At 47.5% G+C, this 18356-nt stretch overlaps 2 protein-coding genes and 1 pseudogene across 2 annotated transcripts; all 3 read left to right on the top strand.

Moving 5' to 3' along the window:
- Positions 1–7661: 7661 nt before the first annotated feature.
- Positions 7662–9651, top strand: LOC120680068 (dimethylnonatriene synthase-like). The gene is made up of 2 exons (XM_039961716.1): positions 7662–8698; positions 8785–9651. The coding sequence occupies exons 1-2, from the start codon at positions 7799–7801 to the stop codon at positions 9424–9426; spliced, it is 1542 nt and encodes a 513-aa protein (XP_039817650.1). The 5' UTR covers positions 7662–7798; the 3' UTR covers positions 9427–9651.
- A 2867-nt stretch (positions 9652–12518) lies between these two features.
- Positions 12519–14460, top strand: LOC120680058 (trimethyltridecatetraene synthase-like). The gene is made up of 2 exons (XM_039961706.1): positions 12519–13480; positions 13652–14460. The coding sequence occupies exons 1-2, from the start codon at positions 12566–12568 to the stop codon at positions 14282–14284; spliced, it is 1548 nt and encodes a 515-aa protein (XP_039817640.1). The 5' UTR covers positions 12519–12565; the 3' UTR covers positions 14285–14460.
- A 1546-nt stretch (positions 14461–16006) lies between these two features.
- Positions 16007–17984, top strand: LOC120680048 (annotated as a pseudogene).
- The last annotated feature ends 372 nt before the right edge of the window (positions 17985–18356 follow it).

Genomic DNA, 18356 nt, shown 5'->3' with positions numbered 1-18356 from the left:
AAGTCTCTGAATGACACCCAGGCTGGCATCCTAAGGAACAAAGCTGCATTGGAGGCTAAACGTGATCATCTTCTGCAAGAGCTCAACCGAGTAAATCAAGCAATAGACACTGCAGATCACGACCTCTCTCAGATCCCATTGGCCATCAGCAGACTCGAAGAAGAGAAACAAAAACATGCTCGTCAAGTATACCAGCTTCACAAGAGTCTACGGCTGATTCCTGCCTCATCATCAGATGATAATCAAGTAATCGAAAACGTTGATCAGATTCGTCTGCGTGCGATAATAGTAATCCGGGAAGCTTTAGGATTACTGTAAGAACATTTCATGTGTCGTAATTTCCAGAAATTGCAAACAGCATGCTCTAATTCCAGAAATACAATTCATTTATATTTTATTGCTCTAAGGGCGACTCATATCGCGTCAGCCATGTTACAACCGATGCATTCAATTTACAGCTTTTACATACTTTTGCGCTAAAGGCAATACTACTTAGTATTGGCTGTAACTAAAAAATCTGGCGGATCTTATAATCGGCCATATCCTTCATCGATCAAGACTTGTCTGAAGAATCTCCTGCTTTCACTGGCGTGACTTCATAATATGCCATCCGAAAGAAATCCTTTTCCCATGCTTGACCAGAAAGACAATTCATCCGGTCATAACTCACTATATGGGATTCAGCCGATGCCACACTGAATGATGAATCGGCAGACACTATCTCAACAGCATCATCAACCCATTGAATCAAACATTGATGCATAGTAGATGGAATGCAACAATTGGCATGAATCCAATCTCGTCCCAATAACAAACTGTAGGAACCTTTGCCATTAATAACAAAGAAAGTAGTAGGAAGGGTCTTACTACCAATTGTCAGATTAACGCATAATGCCCCCAAAGCAGGAGACACGACTCCTTCAAAGTCCTTCAGCATCATATCAGTCTTTGTCAAATCATCCTGGCTCTTCCCAAGTTTGTGTAGCATAACATAGGGCATTATGTTCATAGCTGCACCTCCATCAATGAGCATCTTTGTGACTGGTTTTTCATCAACGAACCCTTTCAAGAACAATGCTTTAAGATGTTGTCTCTAATCATCTTCCGGCTTTTCAAATGTTGCCGGTAATGGCTCCAAATTCAACTGAGCCATAACTTATTCTAACTCTGGTTTATTATCTTCTTCACATGGTGCCACAAACTCCTTCGGCATTATGAAAACAATGTTAATCGGCGCAACCGATGATCCAGAATCTTGCTCACTATCGGCCTTCAATTTAGCACGTCAAACTTGTGACTTGACTCCTTTCTTGTTTAGAGTCTACTCTTGCTCTTCCTCTATAATCTTCAGCTGGTGTAGCCTCTGAACACGCCATTTCTGAGACCTGGTCAAACCTCCTGGACACCACTGAAGTTGACCTGTACGATCAGGTTCACGCTCTGGATCTCTCCGCATCGGTTGATCATCTTGCACCCTGTCATCGGCCATCTGTTCTAGCCGATCATGTGTGGGAACTCTCCTCCCAACAGGAGTACGCTCACGTCGATAGGATTCATCAATATGACGTGGCCTTTTATATGATCGGCTGCCTTGACCATTGCACTCGGGACAATCATATGCCGATGGCAATGTCAACCCTTCTTCCCAGCAGTAGACAAAGAAAGGACATCTCCAATGATCTTTCTCACGACGTGCCTCCTCTTCTTTGCACTGCTGCCTTTCACGATCCTGTTGAAACTTGTTCAACAGCATTTGAGACGTGACACGTCTACAAGGTGCCGAAGGATATTCGGCCTCTTCCTGTAAACCCTTCCCATCGACTTCATCGGTCGTTATCTGCGCTTTGGGGTCAACAGCCCCAGATTTCCTGGCCGATGATGACGTTAGAACCTTGGCTTGAGAAGGACCTTTGTCTCTGGCTACATCCACCACGTTTGTAGCGACTGGATGCTGATCAATCTTCATCGTCCTTTTGGGAGTTTCAAACTTCAGCTTCCCTTGCTCGAAAGCCAATTGAATCTGCTGCCGGAAGACTTTGCACTCAATTGTATCATGCGACGTGGCATTGTGCCACTTACAGTACTTCATGTTTTTGAACTCGTCCTCCGACGGGATCTTGTGGTATGGCTTTACCTTGATCAACCCTTCCGACAATAACAAGTCAAAGATCTTGTCGGCTTTGGTGATGTCAAATCCGTATGACTCAGGCTCTTTCTTCCCAAATGAACACGTCACTGGTTTTTTGTTGTTTTGTATCCACTCAGCAGATGTGATCGTTTCTTACTCCTCTTCAGAATTATCATTAGTAGAATATTCCACGTAATTTATCTTCTTCTGAAAAGGCTTCTTGGACTCATAAGACCGAGTCTCTCCTGACATCCTGGCTGCAATCTGGCTAATACTTTCAAATTCTTGCGATGCATACTTGTCTTTAATGTGTGGCAAGAACCCATTAAATACTGCATCGGCCAACTACTGATCGGACAAAACCAGACTGTAGCATCGGTTTTTGACATCTCTGAACCTCTGAATAAAAGCAGCAACTGATTCATCATTTCTCTGCCTTAAACCAATCAAATCGGTCAACTTCAATTCAGTAATTCCATAGTAGAAGAATTGATGGAATTGTCTTTCCAGATCAGCCCAATATAATATGAAATTTGCTAGTAAAGTGGTAAACCAAGCAAAGGCCGATCCAGATAAAGACAAAGAGAACAACCGAACTCTAAGCGCGTCCTGGTTGCCCGTTTCTCCCAACTGTAGAAGGAACCTGTTGACATATTCCATTGTAGAAACTTCTCCCTGCCCTGAGAACTTTGTGAAGTCAGGCAACTTGTATTTGTATGGGAGAGGAATCTGATTATAAGCCGGAGGATAAGGAGTCTTGTACATGACAGACTGTTGTTTTGGCCTTAAGCCAAATTGTTCCCTCATCACTTCAGCTATCTTAGTGTTCCAATCAACCTGCTGATCAGCTGCTGGCATCTGCTGAGGAGAAGCCATATTTGCTGAGTTCATCATCATCGTAGGCTGTGGTGACATAGGCATCATCGACAGCCCAGCCGACGGCATCTGGTGTGCTTGTTGAGCCACCTGATTGGGTGTCTACTGAGTCATTGTTGGTTGTGGAACCGATGGACTAGCCGATTGCTGACCAGTAGAATCCATATATGGTATGTTGACACATCGTAACTGTCCAGTCGTCTGATTGTGGAAAACCCAGTTGACTCCCATCTGGAGAGGAGATTGTGAAATCAGCACTTCTGAAGGAGACTGGGGCTGGAGCAGGATAGTGAGACGTTGATGTGGGGTCATCGGCGGTGGTGCTGATGCATTGGATTGTGCAGCCATCTGCGGACTCCATGTACCTTGTGCATTCTGCTGTCCCGGGTGAGAGGTCATCGGCTGTGTAGTCGATGCATTAAACTGTGTCCTAGATGGTGTGGTAAAGAAATCTGGAGGCATACCATATCCAGTCATCGGATTCCAACCTTTAGGAAATCCAGATGCAGACCCATCCTGCACAGCTGTAGGGATAGGCGGAGTAGTCAAGTAGATAGGAGATGTCGTAGACGTGGATGTCGCAGTGGTAGTCTGTGGTGGCGTTTGACTATTACTCACTTCTGCCTGGCTATTTAGAGCCGACAAAGCTGCTGCCATGGACACCTCCAAGGGAACATACTGCATCTGATCTGGCTGTATATAACAAGGATCCATGCAACCCGGGAAAGTGCCTTCAGCAAAAGTCTTGACCATTGCATTGTGTACCGTGTTGCCCATGACTGTCGCGCTATTGACAAATGCTTGTGCCACAGCTTGACCAACCGCATCTATCATCTTGTTTTCACATTGCGCTTCTGCCAATGGCTGGAAGGATGGAAGATTAAACTTATTGATCACGTCACCAGATCTGGTGACGCTGTATGACTTGAGGCATTAACGTTTAAACTTTTCCACTAGCTCCTCATACTCCTTCTTTTGATCTTCTTTAAGCTTGTCTTCAGGAACAGAGACGTAGTTCTCTTCATTGACTACAGAAGGATCACCAAGTTCCGCCATTTTAAAGCTTTCGGTCCCATCGGGCGTGCCAAAAGATGTGTTGACGCAAAAATCCACACAGTGGAATCCGAGGGCAAGTGTTCGCCAAGCTCCAGAAAGTCAACCAAACGTGCCAGCCAATTTGACATGTAATTGACAAGGGATAAAACAAAGTCAAATTCGAGAGCGTATCGGCTGGGATTCCGAATATCTCTCACACAGACGTATCGGCAGGCTCTGCCGATACAGAAGACGACAAAAAGATATTAAATGCGAGTGTGTAATAAACGAGCGCGTCGGCAGGATCAGCCGATGCGAGAAATGACAAAATCAGCTTAGAGTAGCCGATTGCACGTATATAACAAAATCTAAGCTAAGAATTTGTAACTCAGATAATGCAAGGCTTGAAACAGATCTAAATCGGCTTTTAAGATAACAAAGTATTACTGCAAAATCTAAAACCGATCTAATATGCTTCTAGCAGATATATGTGATAATGGCCAAAAAGCATAGGAAAAACCTACAAATCTAGCTGATATCGATAAATTGTGAATAAATCTAGACTAGAAAACAGCGATGCGCCCGAGATCAAAGCCTAGATAAACTCGATAACTTTTGAATAGATCTGAACGAAGCCACAGCGATGCGTCCGGTAGCTAAAGCTCAAATATACTCGGTAAAATGAAAACTCACCAGCAAACAAAGTCACTCGAATGTGAGACGTCCTTGATCAACTTGAAAGAACTCGTCGAAAAGAAAAAGAAAAGGCGAAGTCGCCGAAAAAGTGCAAGGAAATTGTAAAGCTTTTTGTATTGGATGTGTATCAAATTCTTCCGATCCTTTACAACTGATATATATAGCCTAGCACTATCAAATCCTAGCCGATTACGGCAAACATTACTTGACTAAAAAGAAAATACTTCCTAATTTAAACTATACTAAAATATTACAACCGAATCATCAGAATCTTCATAGAATCCGGACTTCTTTTCTCTTCTTGATTCATCGGCAACTCCTTGTCGGTCGAGCACCAGAGCGAGCGGATCAGCATCTCCAAAGAATATTCCTTCAGTCCATCGGACGGACCCTATCGGCCGATTCCAACCCTGTACATCTTTTGGTTTCTTTTAAATCGGCAATCTTCCCTTCACTAAAATCACCTTCCTTAACACATGTCAAAAAACGGTGTCAACACATACATGTGTGTAACTCAATAAGAAACCTAGCCACTGAAGGTTTATCTTCGAGCAATGTGTTGAAGACGTGATACAATAACAATCCACACTGCGCATTAAACAACTTGTTCTAACAGATGGTTTAAAACAAGAGCTAGGGAAGGACCTTTTTCACTGATTTTTCGAGCACATGATATACTCACACGTTCATCCATACAAATACACGCATACTCATCCATACAAATTACATGCAGCACATTCGAGAGATTATTGAGTTGAAATATCTTAATATTGAAGAATTTTCCGCATGTTCCTTGCTGTCGAGGATATATCGACTATCATTAACAGGATAATTATCCGTAAATGCAAATAGCTGTGGTAAGTTGCAGACTCGAGGTCTAGATGAAAAATAAGCTATACCACAAGTTGCAGTTCTTTTTTTTACTGTTTTCCATCCTGTATTGTCATGTCGGAGGGCATATTTCGTTATATCATAAACGATTGACATATTCCTATAATAAGATAAGAAGTAAACAAACTTGACTTTTTTCTAATTAAACAATTTTATTGACATTCAGCTGTAAAGTTAGGAAGCAATTACATTTTTAATCTCTCGGACAACACTACTGCAAAAATAATTTTTAGGGGCAGATGTTGTACCCGCCTCTAATTTTCGCAGCTAAAAATGACATTTTCAGGGGCGGGTCATGCCATGGCCCGCCCCTATAAATCCTTGTCCTAAAAAATAAAAAAGGTTAAAAAACGAAAATAGCAAAAGAAAAAAGAAAAAAATATCCTAGCTAACCAGTGACCACCACTAGCCCTGTAGTGTCAATCTACAATTTTTTGACAAAATATACACACTTGCTGCATCACCTGGGATTCGAACCGCCTACTCCAGCCTCGTGCGAACCTTCCTTACCACTACACTACACAAGCACTTGTGACTCTATGAGGTATGCTATTGTTTTATATTAACTCGAAAATTGATTTGTAGGAGCGGGTGACGCCATCACCCGCCCCTACAAACGCATTTTTAGGGCGGGTGACGCCATCACCCGCCCCTAAAAATATTTTTTTATTTTATCTAAAAATTCATTTAATTGTTACATATAGCAAAACAAATTAAAAAAATGTGAAACTTCTACACTATAGTTATTGTGAACTATAGAAACAAAAAAAATATGTCAAGTATATTTCAGTGTATATAAAAGTTAAGATTGTGGTAACCTCAAAGTATAACTTGAGTTATATGAGATACTATATAGTTATATCTATTAGAGATCTAACAATAATTTTTTGGACCGATAGATGACCTTAAATGAAAAGGTTATCAACTACAAAGTTTTAGATCTCGTCATTCTCTACAATTTTGATATAAAATTTGACTTCATCCAAGATCATATGAAAAGTTATGATTTTTTTGCGTGGAACTATTTGTAGGGGCGGGCCATGCCATCACCCGTCCCTAAAAATGCATTTTGTACGAACGGTGAGGCCATGACCCGCCCCTACAAATGCCACCATTTTTAGGGGTGGTTTATGGCATCACCCGCCCCTAGAAATGCTCTTTTTAGGGGTGGGTGACCCCATGAACCGCCCCTGAAAATGATGCTCATTTTTAGGGGCGGATGAGGGGTGACCCGCCGCTAAAAATGTTTTTCTAGGAACGGGTCGGATGCTACAGTAACCCCGTTCTATTTGTAGCATCGGGTGAAATTTTTATCCGTCCCTGAAAAACAATCAGGGCGTTCCTACCAATCGTTTTTGTAGTAGTGCAAACTAAGTCCTATGATATTCCCTAATAATAAAATCATGGGTTAAAAAAAGCTCAATATACAAAGACAGAAAAAAGATTACTAAAAATCTCCAGCCATGGAGATTTATCCGAATAGGAACTAGTCCTAGACACCAGCCAAAGTAACACGTGAACTACGTGGATGCCGACTTGACCATGACATTCGATCCGATTCGGTATTTAATTAGGTGGATTATCCACGCGTATGGCGTGCGTGAAAGGACAGCTGATGTACATGCTGTTACGTTTCAGGTTTTCACAGATCAATAGACTCATCAAGATACTTGAAAGTCTTATTAGCTGCCACAGCCATCAACAACAACAACTACTACTACTAAATAAATAAATAATAAAATAACAAATAATAAATAAATAGGGGCTAATATATTGGCCGATACTACAAGTAGTTTTAAACAAGTACAGCGCGCACGCCCATGTCATTTCCAGCTTATTTGCCACCGTTTCGAGTTCATAAGTCACAATGGCAACCCTCATGTGCAGGAGAAGACTACCAGCGCCCATCGCTTAGCCTTGGCCACCACTACTTAGGGCACCCGCAAAGGTTAAATCTGCTCTCTATAAGCACATCAACCTCATCTATAAATATCACAATAGATCATTTACCCAACAATCCGAAGAAGGAAAAACGCATGGATCCAGATATGGCGTGAAAGGGCAGATGATGAGTTACGTTGAGGTTTTCCACAGCTCAGGAGAGGTTTTACATTCCTATAAGGAGCCAAGATCAACCCATCCATCACTTAATTGTCGAACCCATATACATGCATGGCGCTCCCACCATGGCCTACGTTCCTCACCGTCGTGCTCATCACCGTGCTCTTCCTCCAAACCATGGCTTCCCGCAGGCGCCGCCGCGCCTACAACCTCCCGCCGGGCCCCAAGCCGTGGCCGATTATCGGCAACCTCAACCTCTTGGGTGAGCTGCCGCACCGCTCCATCCACGAGCTCTCCAAGCTGCACGGCCCTCTCATGCACCTCCGGTTCGGGTCGATGCCCGTCGTCGTCGGCTCGTCCGCCGAGATGGCCAGGTTATTCCTCAAGACCAACGACGCGGCGTTCTCCGGCCGCCCGACGCTCTCGATCGGCAGGTACACCGCGTACGACTCCTCCGACATCATGTGGTCCCAGTACGGGGCGTACCTGCGCCAGGCGCGCAGAATCTGCGCCACGGAGCTCTTCAGCGCCAGGCGGCTCGACTCGTTCGAGCACATCCGCGACGAGGAGGCGCGCGGGATGCTCCGCGGCCTGCGAGAGGCGTCGTCGGCCGGGCGCGTCGTGCGGCTCCGTAGCCACCTGCAGATGATGACGCTCGGCGTGATCTCGCGCATGGTGCTCGGCAAGAAGTACATCCAGGGGGAGGCGGCGGCCGCCGAATTCAGGGAGATAGTGGACGAGTTGTTCGCGCTGAATGGCGTTTTTAACATTGGCGATTTCGTACCTTGCCTGGACTGGCTGGACCTGCAGGGGTACGTCGGGAGGATGAAGAGGGCGAGCAAGATGTTCGACCAGTTCCTGAACCATATCCTGGACGAGCACGACCAGCGGCGACGGCTCGAGGGAGGGGGGTTCGTGGCAAGAGACATGGTGGACGTGCTGCTGCAGCTGGCCGACGACCCTAGCCTTGAGGTCCAGCTCAGCAGGAACAATGTTAAGGCCCTCACACAGGTGATTAATTAGTACTATAGCTAGGATGTCATCTTTAGAACAGTGAATTAATTTTCCCCAGTTCATGCAACTCTGTTATGCTGCAGGACATGATCCTTGCGGGCTCAGATACTTCCACTATGACCATCGAGTGGGCAATCTCGGAGCTCCTCAAGAACCCAGAGGCACTAGCCAAGGCCACCGAGGAGCTGGACCGCGTCGTCGGCCGCGAACGCCTGGTCACGGAGCGAGACTTCCCCCAGCTCCCCTACATGGAGGCTGTCCTCAAGGAGACCTTGCGCTTGCACCCGGCGGCGCCGCTGCTGGCGCCCCACCTTGCCCGCGAGGACACCTCCGTGGACGGCTACGACATCCCCGCCGGCACGACCGTGTTCGTCAACGTCTGGTCTATCGGCCGTGACCCCGCGCTGTGGGAGGCGCCGGAGGAGTTCCGTCCGGCACGGTTCATTGGGAGTGAGGTCGACGTGAAGGGACAGGACTTCGAGTTGCTGCCGTTCGGGTCCGGCCGGCGGATGTGCCCTGGGTACAGCCTGGGGCTGAAGATGACCCTGCTGGGCATCGCCAACCTTGTACACTGCTTTACGTGGAGGCTCCCGAGTGGCATGACGGTGGAGCAGCTGAGCATGGAGGAGACCTTCCTACTCGCGATGCCACGTAAGGTCCCGCTCGAGGCTGTCATCGAGCCCAAGCAAATGGAAAGGTTTGGATACAAGACTACAAGTGACTAGTATCCGCAAAGTATATGTATATATGCATGTGTTGTTGGCGTGCGGTGCATGTGTGTGTAGTGCTTGCTGCTCTATATATTGGTTGGTGTTTCTGTAAAGCCTTTATTTACTAGGTAGACAGTATGTTCTATATATATGTAGAGAGATGAATGACAGAATGAGACAATGAGTATATATGTACACACATAATTTGTAGCTCATATCTGCATATAAATAGTTGAGCCACCCCCCCCCCCCCCCCCCCCACGGGGCCCCATTCCCTCGCCCGCTGCCTGAGCAGGCCGGACTGCAAGGATGGCGGCGGCGAGGTCTTCTCCTTCGCCTCGGCGCGTCCGCAAAAGCTCGCTGGTGGCCCTCCGATGACTGGATCCGCCGTCCATAGGGCGGATGCGTCCCCCACCATACTGGACCTACTGCTGTGGTGGCAGCCTGGTGGGATGCGGCCGGTCGCATGTCCGGCAACTGCAGGACTGGTGGAGGGTGTCCGCGTGCCCGCTAGGCGGCGGCCGCCACACCTTGCCTGCTCCTTCGTGTCGAGGCACCCTCTGCCCGGTGGTGGCGCCGCTGGATCCACGACCGATGGGGCCGGATCTGGCCTCGCCCGGGTGGCTGACGCGTCAGCGGTTGGGGAGTTGCCTGCTCGCTGATGGATGGGGCAGTTGGTGGATGGCTGCTCGAGGGGGCGACGATGCAGGGCGACTGCTTCATCGGTAGCTGACCTTCTTGTGTTAGCGTGCGGACTTGGCTCGGAGAGCACAGGGAGAAATCTCAGCTGGCGTCATGCTGGCTGGCAATGGTGCTGCTTGTTGCAGGAATTTTCTCGCTGGAGGCTATATCGATGTACTATCCTACATGCAGGTCCGTGAATGTTAGGTGATACGAGAAACCATTGGAGAAAATTGTAGTCGGCATAGCGCTGGCGCCGGCATTGATGACATCATTTGAGGAAATGGTGATTTAGAAGCATTAATATAGGTATTTTTGGGTGCTATTTTTCATAATAGTATGTCATCAGTATTCAGATGAGGATTTAGACATGACTTTAATTTATTTATTTATAATGAAAAAGAGTAATTTATATGTAATTTGAGGATTATTTTATTCTTTTAAAATGTCAACTATGGATAATTATATGTAAATTCAGGAGTTTATATTTTATTTTATTATTCTCAAAGTAACAAGTGTGGGTACTTAATTTTGATAGAGGTTTAGAGAGTTACTTTTATGCTTATTCTTATAGGACCAAAGGGTAGTTTAAGAAGCAAAATAGATGTAATGACTATTGCTGCCAACTACTTGCAAAATCAATGGATGTGATCTGGTGGGAACAACGTCGAATGGAACTCAAGTTTGGGCTTTGAGACAAAAGTTATGTATTCTCAATGGTAGACACTGGTGGTAGGAAAAGCCTAACCAAGCAACCACTTCTTTCGCATTCACATTTTGCTAGAAATAAAGGTCATCATAACCCACTGCAATTCTACTATACTAGTCTATCAACGCGTGCTCCTGCACGGGCTAGTTAAGATATCTAATAATGATCTATCTCACGCTCTCTTTAACCAATTAAATATTTTAATCCAGTAGTGTAAAGATACATATTTATCATTATATAATTGTAAAAAACATGATAGGCTTAGTTACAAAAAAAATTTCTCACTTTGCATCACACATCCATGTATGTTTGATATGTATTTAATTGAACATTTTGTTTGAGTTATGTGAACAATATGAAAATTTATATTCTTATCTCTTATCTCATACATGAATATATGATGACACACACATTATGGTTAGTATTTTTATATAAATAATAACATAAATAATAAATTAATAATGATAGAAGTTAGAATTTTATATTGATGCGCTTTAAAATTTTAATATAATCATATAATTTTGATTTAGGATTTGGATTTATTTTAAATTTTTATTGTGTTATCATTGGATTATATATATATAGTAGTACTATATTGTACCCTGGATACTGAATATATAGGGGGTTATTCGATACTATTTTATAATGGCATAAGTAGGTAATTTACATGAAGATTAGGGGGTTACTTTATATTATTTTTTTTATAATAGCAAAGGTGGATAATTTAGATACATATTTAGGGGGTTACTTTAGTCTATTTTCATAATGGCAAAGGTAGGTAATTTATAAGAAAAATATAACAAATCCAATGACTATTATGATTAGAGTTGCCGAATTAATGGCCGGATGTTTCTAATTTTTGTGAGAATATATTAAATTTCTTTATTTTTTAGATTGTCTAACTAGGATCCTAGGTGGCTTCATCTGGAGGCTTCAAAAAAAGCCTCCAATTAGTAATAGTAAGATAACACTGATTAAGACAACTGACACGTGTAACCAGATGGATGCCGACTTGACTATACGACTGAAAAGAAGCGACGCATGCATCCACGCATATGGCGTGAAAGGGCAGTGGAGGAGTTACGTATCAAGTAATATTGACTCAAGCTAAGAGACATTGCAAAATGTCTAGCCAATAATGATGCTGTCTGCACTACGACGAGATTACAACGTGCAAGTAATTGCCTGCGTGAGGGAGACGACGTTTTTCTCGAAAGAAAAAAAATGGATCGAGCTGATCGACCATTAAGAGAGAAGACATCTACACTATAGCTACACCATTAAGAGAGAAGACATCTACACTATATCTACACCATTGCAAAACTCTGTTTGGTTTCAGTCTAGAAGTTCTAGAAAGGACAAAGGACTTCGACCGCTAATTAGGAGTGTCAAATAAAAGTAATTTACAAAACCAACTCCAGAACCCCTGATGAATCTGATGAGATCTTTAACCGCGTGATTAGAGGATGATTATGTAGCATCACTGTAGCCAATCATCAATTAATTACCGTCATTAGATTCGTCGTGAAATGTTATGCCCATCCATAAAAAAGTTTTGCAAATAGTACTCCATGCATGCAAGATTATCTTCTCGGCTTGCGTATTCTAGAATCTCTAGAAGAAACCAAACAAGGCCATAATATTTATACAACACGCGCGTGTCACTACAAGATCACCCACCCTTTAAGCTCAAGCCCTTCATCAGTCAATCAAAGAAGCAGACATCATTTAGCTAGGTATCCACCCAAACTTCCAAGTAATGCAATGGCGCTTCCAATAACATGGGCTGCGTTCATCGTGCTCCTCACCGCAGTCTTCCTCAAAGCCATAGTTACCCGAGGGCGCCGCCGCACCTACAACCTCCCGCCAGGCCCCAAGCCATGGCCAATCATCGGAAACCTCAACCTCATCGGCGAGCTGCCGCACCGCTCCATGCACGAGCTCTCCAAGCGGTACGGCCCGCTCATGCAGCTCCGGCTCGGGTCCCTGCCCGCCGTCGTCGGCTCGTCCGTCGACATGGCCAGGTTCTTCCTCAAGACCAGCGACGCCGCCTTCGCCGACCGCCCCAGGTTCGCGATCGGCAAGTACGGCGCGTTCGACGCCTCCGACATCATGTGGTGCCAGTACGGGCCCTACCTGCGCGAGGCGCGCCGGATCTGCGCCGCCGAGCTCTTCAGCGCCAAGCGGCTCCAGACCTTCGAGCTCATCCGCGGCGAGGAGGTGCGCGGGATGCTGCGCGGCCTGCTCGAGGCGTCCGGGTGCGCCGTGCGGCTCAGGGACTACGTGCAGAACATGACGCTCGGCGTGATCTCGCGCATGGTCCTCGGCAGGAAGTACATCGGCCAAGAGGAGGAGGGGGGCTCGCCGCCGGTGCTGACGCCGGCCGAGTTCCGGGAGATGGTGGAAGAGTTCTTGGCGCTCCACGGCGCGTCGAACATCGGCGATTTCATACCGTGGCTGGATTGGCTGGACCTGCAGGGGTACGTCAGGAGGATGAAGAGGATGAACAGGAAGTTCCATCAGTTTCTGGACCGTGTTCTGGACGAGCACGACCGGCGGCGGCGCCTCGAGGGAGAGGGTTTCGTGGCGAGAGACCTGGTGGACGTGCTGCTGCAGCAGGCGGATGACCCTAACCTTGAGGTCCAGCTCACCAGGGACAATGTGAAGGCTATCGTACAGGTGTTGCATGTGCCCCCAATTTCCATCTCACATTGGTGCACTAGCTAATTTAAAAAAAAACATTGGTACTAGCTAGTTTCTTAATAATCAACGGGTCAAATTACCATGTTGTTGTTACTTGTTACGATCTCATAGTGCTCATACACAACCTAACCTTGATGTATCACGCAGGACGCACTCCTCGGAGGATCAGATACTGCCGCTGCGACCATCGAGTGGGCGATGTCGGAGCTCATCAGGAACCCCAAGGTGCTAGGCAAGGCCGCCGAGGAGCTGGACTGTGTGGTGGGGCGCGAACGCCTGGTCACAGAGGGGGACCTGCCAGCCCTCCCCTACATCGAGGCCATCCTCAAGGAAACCTTCCGCCTGCACCCTGTTGCGCCGACTCTGGTGCCCCACCTAGCTCGGGAGGACGCCAGCGTCGACGGCTTCGACATCCCCGCCGGCACGGCCGTGTTCGTCAACGTGTGGTGGATCGGCCGCGACCCCGCGCTGTGGGACGCGCCGGAGGAGTTCCGCCCGGAGCGATTCGTCGGGAGCAAGATCGATGTCAAGGGGCAGGACTTCGAGCTGCTGCCCTTCGGCTCCGGCCGGCGGATGTGCCCTGGGGTCGGCCACGGGATGAAGGTGACCCTGCTGAGCATCGCCAACCTGCTGCACGGCTTCGAGTGGAGGCTCCCGGACGGCATCAAGGTGGAGGAGCTGAGCATGGAGGAGATCTTTCTGCTCGCGATGCCACGCAAGGACCCACTTGAGGCTGTCGTCGAGCCCAGGCTGCAGAGCCATCTATATATGTGTGCTTAATTAAGTCCATACATGCATGTGCATGGCTTGGCATTCGGTGTGTACTGGTCATGGTGATCTTTATGCAAAGCCTATTATATTACAAGCTATTGTCATGTTGGGTAGACCGAAGAGTTGAATGATACATGTAATCCATCATGACTCAATAAAGATACCTACATAAAAGGTGGTTTCTAGTGTGCCTTATCTCTACTATTTCTAAAACAAGCAATGATTCCACGGTCCATCAATTGGAATCCTATTCGGAACCCGAACAAATCAATCCGAATCACAATCGAAACCTGGACAATCAAATTCTGACGTCGTCATGAGCTTGTGACAGGGAGGACACCAAAAGGTTTTACATAAATGAAACTCATATGACAAAAAATGTAAAAAGATCAAGAAATAGAAAAGGAACATATTTTGGAGGAAACATTGAAAAAATATTTGGTATAAAGTTTTGAAATAAAATTTAAGAGATTTTTTTAAAAAATAAGAGTTAAGCACAAAAATTAAATATAAACTTGAGTCCATATGTAAGCTCCACACATCAGTAGAAACACTTTCATCTTAACTTAAAATGGTGATTTGAACTTCACATGATACGATTATCAAGTTTGAGAATTTGAATGTGTATTTTGTAAGTTTGGGAACCTACGTGGTACTACGAGCCAAGTTACAGGATCGACCATGCATTTTACTCGAAATGAAAGAAAAATAGTTTTTGAGAAAAAGTAAGAACAATAAAAAAATTTATAACAAGTTATCTAGCCAATCTACAAAGCTGTCGCTATTATACAAACAGGGATAACATGTCGTTACTCGAAAGAAAAGCCAAATGTTGTTTCTACGGTTGGTCGGACGCAATAGAATTTACGGTCAATTCGACCGACCGACCGGCCGCACATGGTGGGACAAACTGGAACCTCACCACTTTCACTCGGCCTCCTCTCTTTTTTCTATCTCTTTTCTCTCTTGAGCGCGGTAGGTGGCGGAGATGGCGCAAAGTGGCGGCGGCGGCAACGGCGATCTCCCGCGCTCGAGTTCATGGTGGCAGTGGCTGGGCGGAGCGGCGCGGTGACGGGCTTCCCAGGGTGAGCTCCGCGCACGGCGCAGCAACATGCTCCCTGGGCCTCACCCCCGGCGGCGGCGGGGACCTATCCAGGCGATCGCCCCCAGCAGTGGCGGCGTGCTCCTCAGGGTAGCGGCGCTTTTCTTTTTCTTTTTTTCTTTTGTTTTGATTTTTCGGATGAAAAAAAATTCAGTAAACTTTTTTTCCAAAATTTTCCTTTTGGTTTTGGACATAAAATTTTTTCGTCATTTTTTTCTCAAACTTTTCCTTTCAAACTTTTTCTCATCAAAGGTTTCCAGTCTCTTCAATTTTTTCTTTGAAAAGTTTTTATCGAAAAAAATATTGTTCCGACACGTGGAAAATTGTTCTGACAGTCGGAAATGGACCGTCCACATACCTTCTTTCAGGCGACCATTAATTAGAGGTCCCCGAAGGCCGAAGCAAAGTCCAGTTACAAATTACAATCTCTTTCCACCATACAACTAGAAGATAAGACAAATGGCTAACATACAAACCGCTGCTATTCTACAAACAGGGATAGCATGTCGTTACTCAGAAGTCTGGTTACAACTTACAATCCGTTTCCACCATACAACTAGGAAGATAAGACTGATGGCTAACATACAATACAAAGCCGCTGCTATCCTACAAGCAAACAGGGATCCGTCTATCAGATTCTGAAGATGGCGATCTCTCGCCAGTCGCCACAGCATGCCTGCAGAACGACGGGCGAGTCAGAAACCAAATTGCAGTCATGCCTGCTTATAAATGTTCAGCCGTTGCGCGCTAACCAAATTTATGTGAGAATGAGGATTACAAATTAGCGTCCCGCTGTAAGTGTAAGCAAGCGTACACGTCCACAATGGAGCTATCACCATGGGCTGCGTTCTTCGCCGTCGTGCTTGCCACCGCCCTCTTCCTCAAAGCCATCCCTTCCAGCGGCCGCCGCCGCCGGGCCTACAACCTCCCACCGGGCCCCAAGCCATGGCCGATCATCGGCAACCTCAACCTGCTGGGCGAGCTGCCGCACCGCTCCACCCGCGAGCTCTCCAGGCGCTACGGCCCGCTCATGCAGCTCTGGTTCGGGTCCATGCCCGTCGTCGTCGGCTCGTCCCCGGAGATGGCCAGGTTCTTCCTCAAGACCCATGATGCGGCGTTCTGCGACGGCCCTAGGTTCGCCGTCGGCAAGCACACCACCTACGACTACTCCGACATCATGTGGGCCCCTACGGCACGTACCTGCGGCAGGCTCGCAGGATCTGCGCCGCCGAGCTCTTCAGCGCCAAGCGGGTCGGGTCGCTCGAGCACATCCGCGACGGCGAGGTGCGCGCGCTGCTGCGAGGCCTGCGCCGGGCGGCGGAGTCCGGCGGGCGCGCCGTGCGGCTCAGGGAGCACCTGCAAATGGCGGCGCTCGGCGGGATCTCGCGCATGGTCCTGGGCAGGAAGTACGTGGAGGCGGAGGCCGGGGGCGCGCCGCCGGCGGCGACGCCCGCCGAGTTCAGGGAGCTTGTCGATGAGTTCTTCGCGCTCAATAGCGCGTTCAATATTGGGGATTATGTGCCGTGGCTGGAGCCGCTGGATCTGCAGGGGTTGGTTCGGAGGATGAAGAAGATGAGCAGGCGGTTCGATCGGTTTCTGGAGCACGTCCTCGACGAGCACAACGAGCGGCGGCAGCTCGAGGGTGAGAGGTTCGTGGCGCGGGATATGGTGGACGTGCTACTGCAGCTGGCCGATGACCCTACTAACCTTGAGGTGCCCATCAGTAGGGACAATGTCAAGGCTCTCATACTGGTGATCCTGCTAATCTCGTCCTTCCCATTTATCTAGTTTTAGGACTCTTTAATGGTCCGGATCTGTTCATATTAGAAATGCAATCTCTTTTGGGGCTCGATCAGGACCTGCTCATCGGAGGCTCGGACTCTTCCTGGATGACCATCGAGTGGGCTGTCTCGGAGCTCCTCGGGAACCCCGAGCTCTTAGCCAGGGCAACCATGGAGCTGGACCGTGTTGTCGGCGGCGGCCGCCTGGTCAGGGAGAGCGACCTCCCCAACCTCCCGTACATCGACTGCATCATCAAGGAGACCCTGCGCCTGCACCCGGCGGCGCCGATGCTGGTGCCGCGCCTGGCCCGCGAGGACGCGTCGGCGGGCGGCTACGACATCCCAGCCGGCACAACCGTGCTCGTCAACGCCTGGGCCATCGCCCGCGACCCTGCCCTGTGGGACGCGGCCGAGGAGTTCAGGCCGGAGCGGTTTGCCGCCGGGAGCAAGATCGCCGCCGCGTCGGAGGCGGACTTCAAGTTCAAGATGCTGCCGTTTGGGTCCGGCCGGCGGATGTGCCCGGCATTCAGCCTCGGCCTGAAGGTGGTCGCGTTGAGCCTCGCCAACCTGCTGCACGGCTTCGCGTGGAGGCTCCCGGATGGGATGGACAAGGAGGACTTGTCCATGGAGGAGACCTACCAGCTCGTACTTCCACGAAAGGTCCCGCTCGAGGCCATCGTCGAGCCCAAGCTGCCGGCATTGTTGTACGCGGGGGCTTGAGCTGCTTGTACGTACGTTTCTTGGTTGGCACGGGTTGCCGAGATCTGAATCGCGATGGTGTAAGGAGCACAAAGTTTTATTAATAACAAAGAATTTTTTACTAGTATCCTAGTTTGAAATTATAAGTTATTTCAGATTTATCCTAAGTCAATCTTTCTATACATTTAGTCAAAACAAGACACTTGTCTTGACTAAGAACAAAATAAAACGACTTATAATTTAGAACGGTGCGGTCGTAGTTACCAGAGGCTGTGAGATAGATCATGGAGAGCTGGAGGCGGCAGGGTGATTGGCCATGGCTAACGAATTTGGTATGGTGTTGATGAGATTGTGAATGGAAGAGGGAGGAATGTAGGTTGCCAGAGGCGGTCAATTTGTAGATGCCAAGTGAAGTGGACTAAGAATGCCACAATGAAAAGAAGGTGAAGTGTCAAATGAACTTATTAGTTGATTAGACACAATCGATGTTGCACTGTTC

The sequence above is a fragment of the Panicum virgatum genome, chromosome 2K (genome assembly GCF_016808335.1).
Source record: "Panicum virgatum strain AP13 chromosome 2K, P.virgatum_v5, whole genome shotgun sequence".
NCBI lineage: Eukaryota > Viridiplantae > Streptophyta > Magnoliopsida > Poales > Poaceae > Panicum > Panicum virgatum.
This window is presented reverse-complemented; position numbering and strand designations above follow the sequence as displayed.

Bases quoted from the DNA above. Each gene is read 5' to 3' on its own strand.
- LOC120680058 (XM_039961706.1), top strand. From the start codon at position 12,566: ATGGCGCTTCCAATAACATGGGCTGCGTTCATCGTGCTCCTCACCGCA. The intron at 13,481-13,651 runs GTGTTGCATGTG...TGTATCACGCAG, and splicing joins ATGTGAAGGCTATCGTACAG to GACGCACTCCTCGGAGGATC.
- LOC120680068 (XM_039961716.1), top strand. From the start codon at position 7,799: ATGGCGCTCCCACCATGGCCTACGTTCCTCACCGTCGTGCTCATCACC. The intron at 8,699-8,784 runs GTGATTAATTAG...GTTATGCTGCAG, and splicing joins ATGTTAAGGCCCTCACACAG to GACATGATCCTTGCGGGCTC.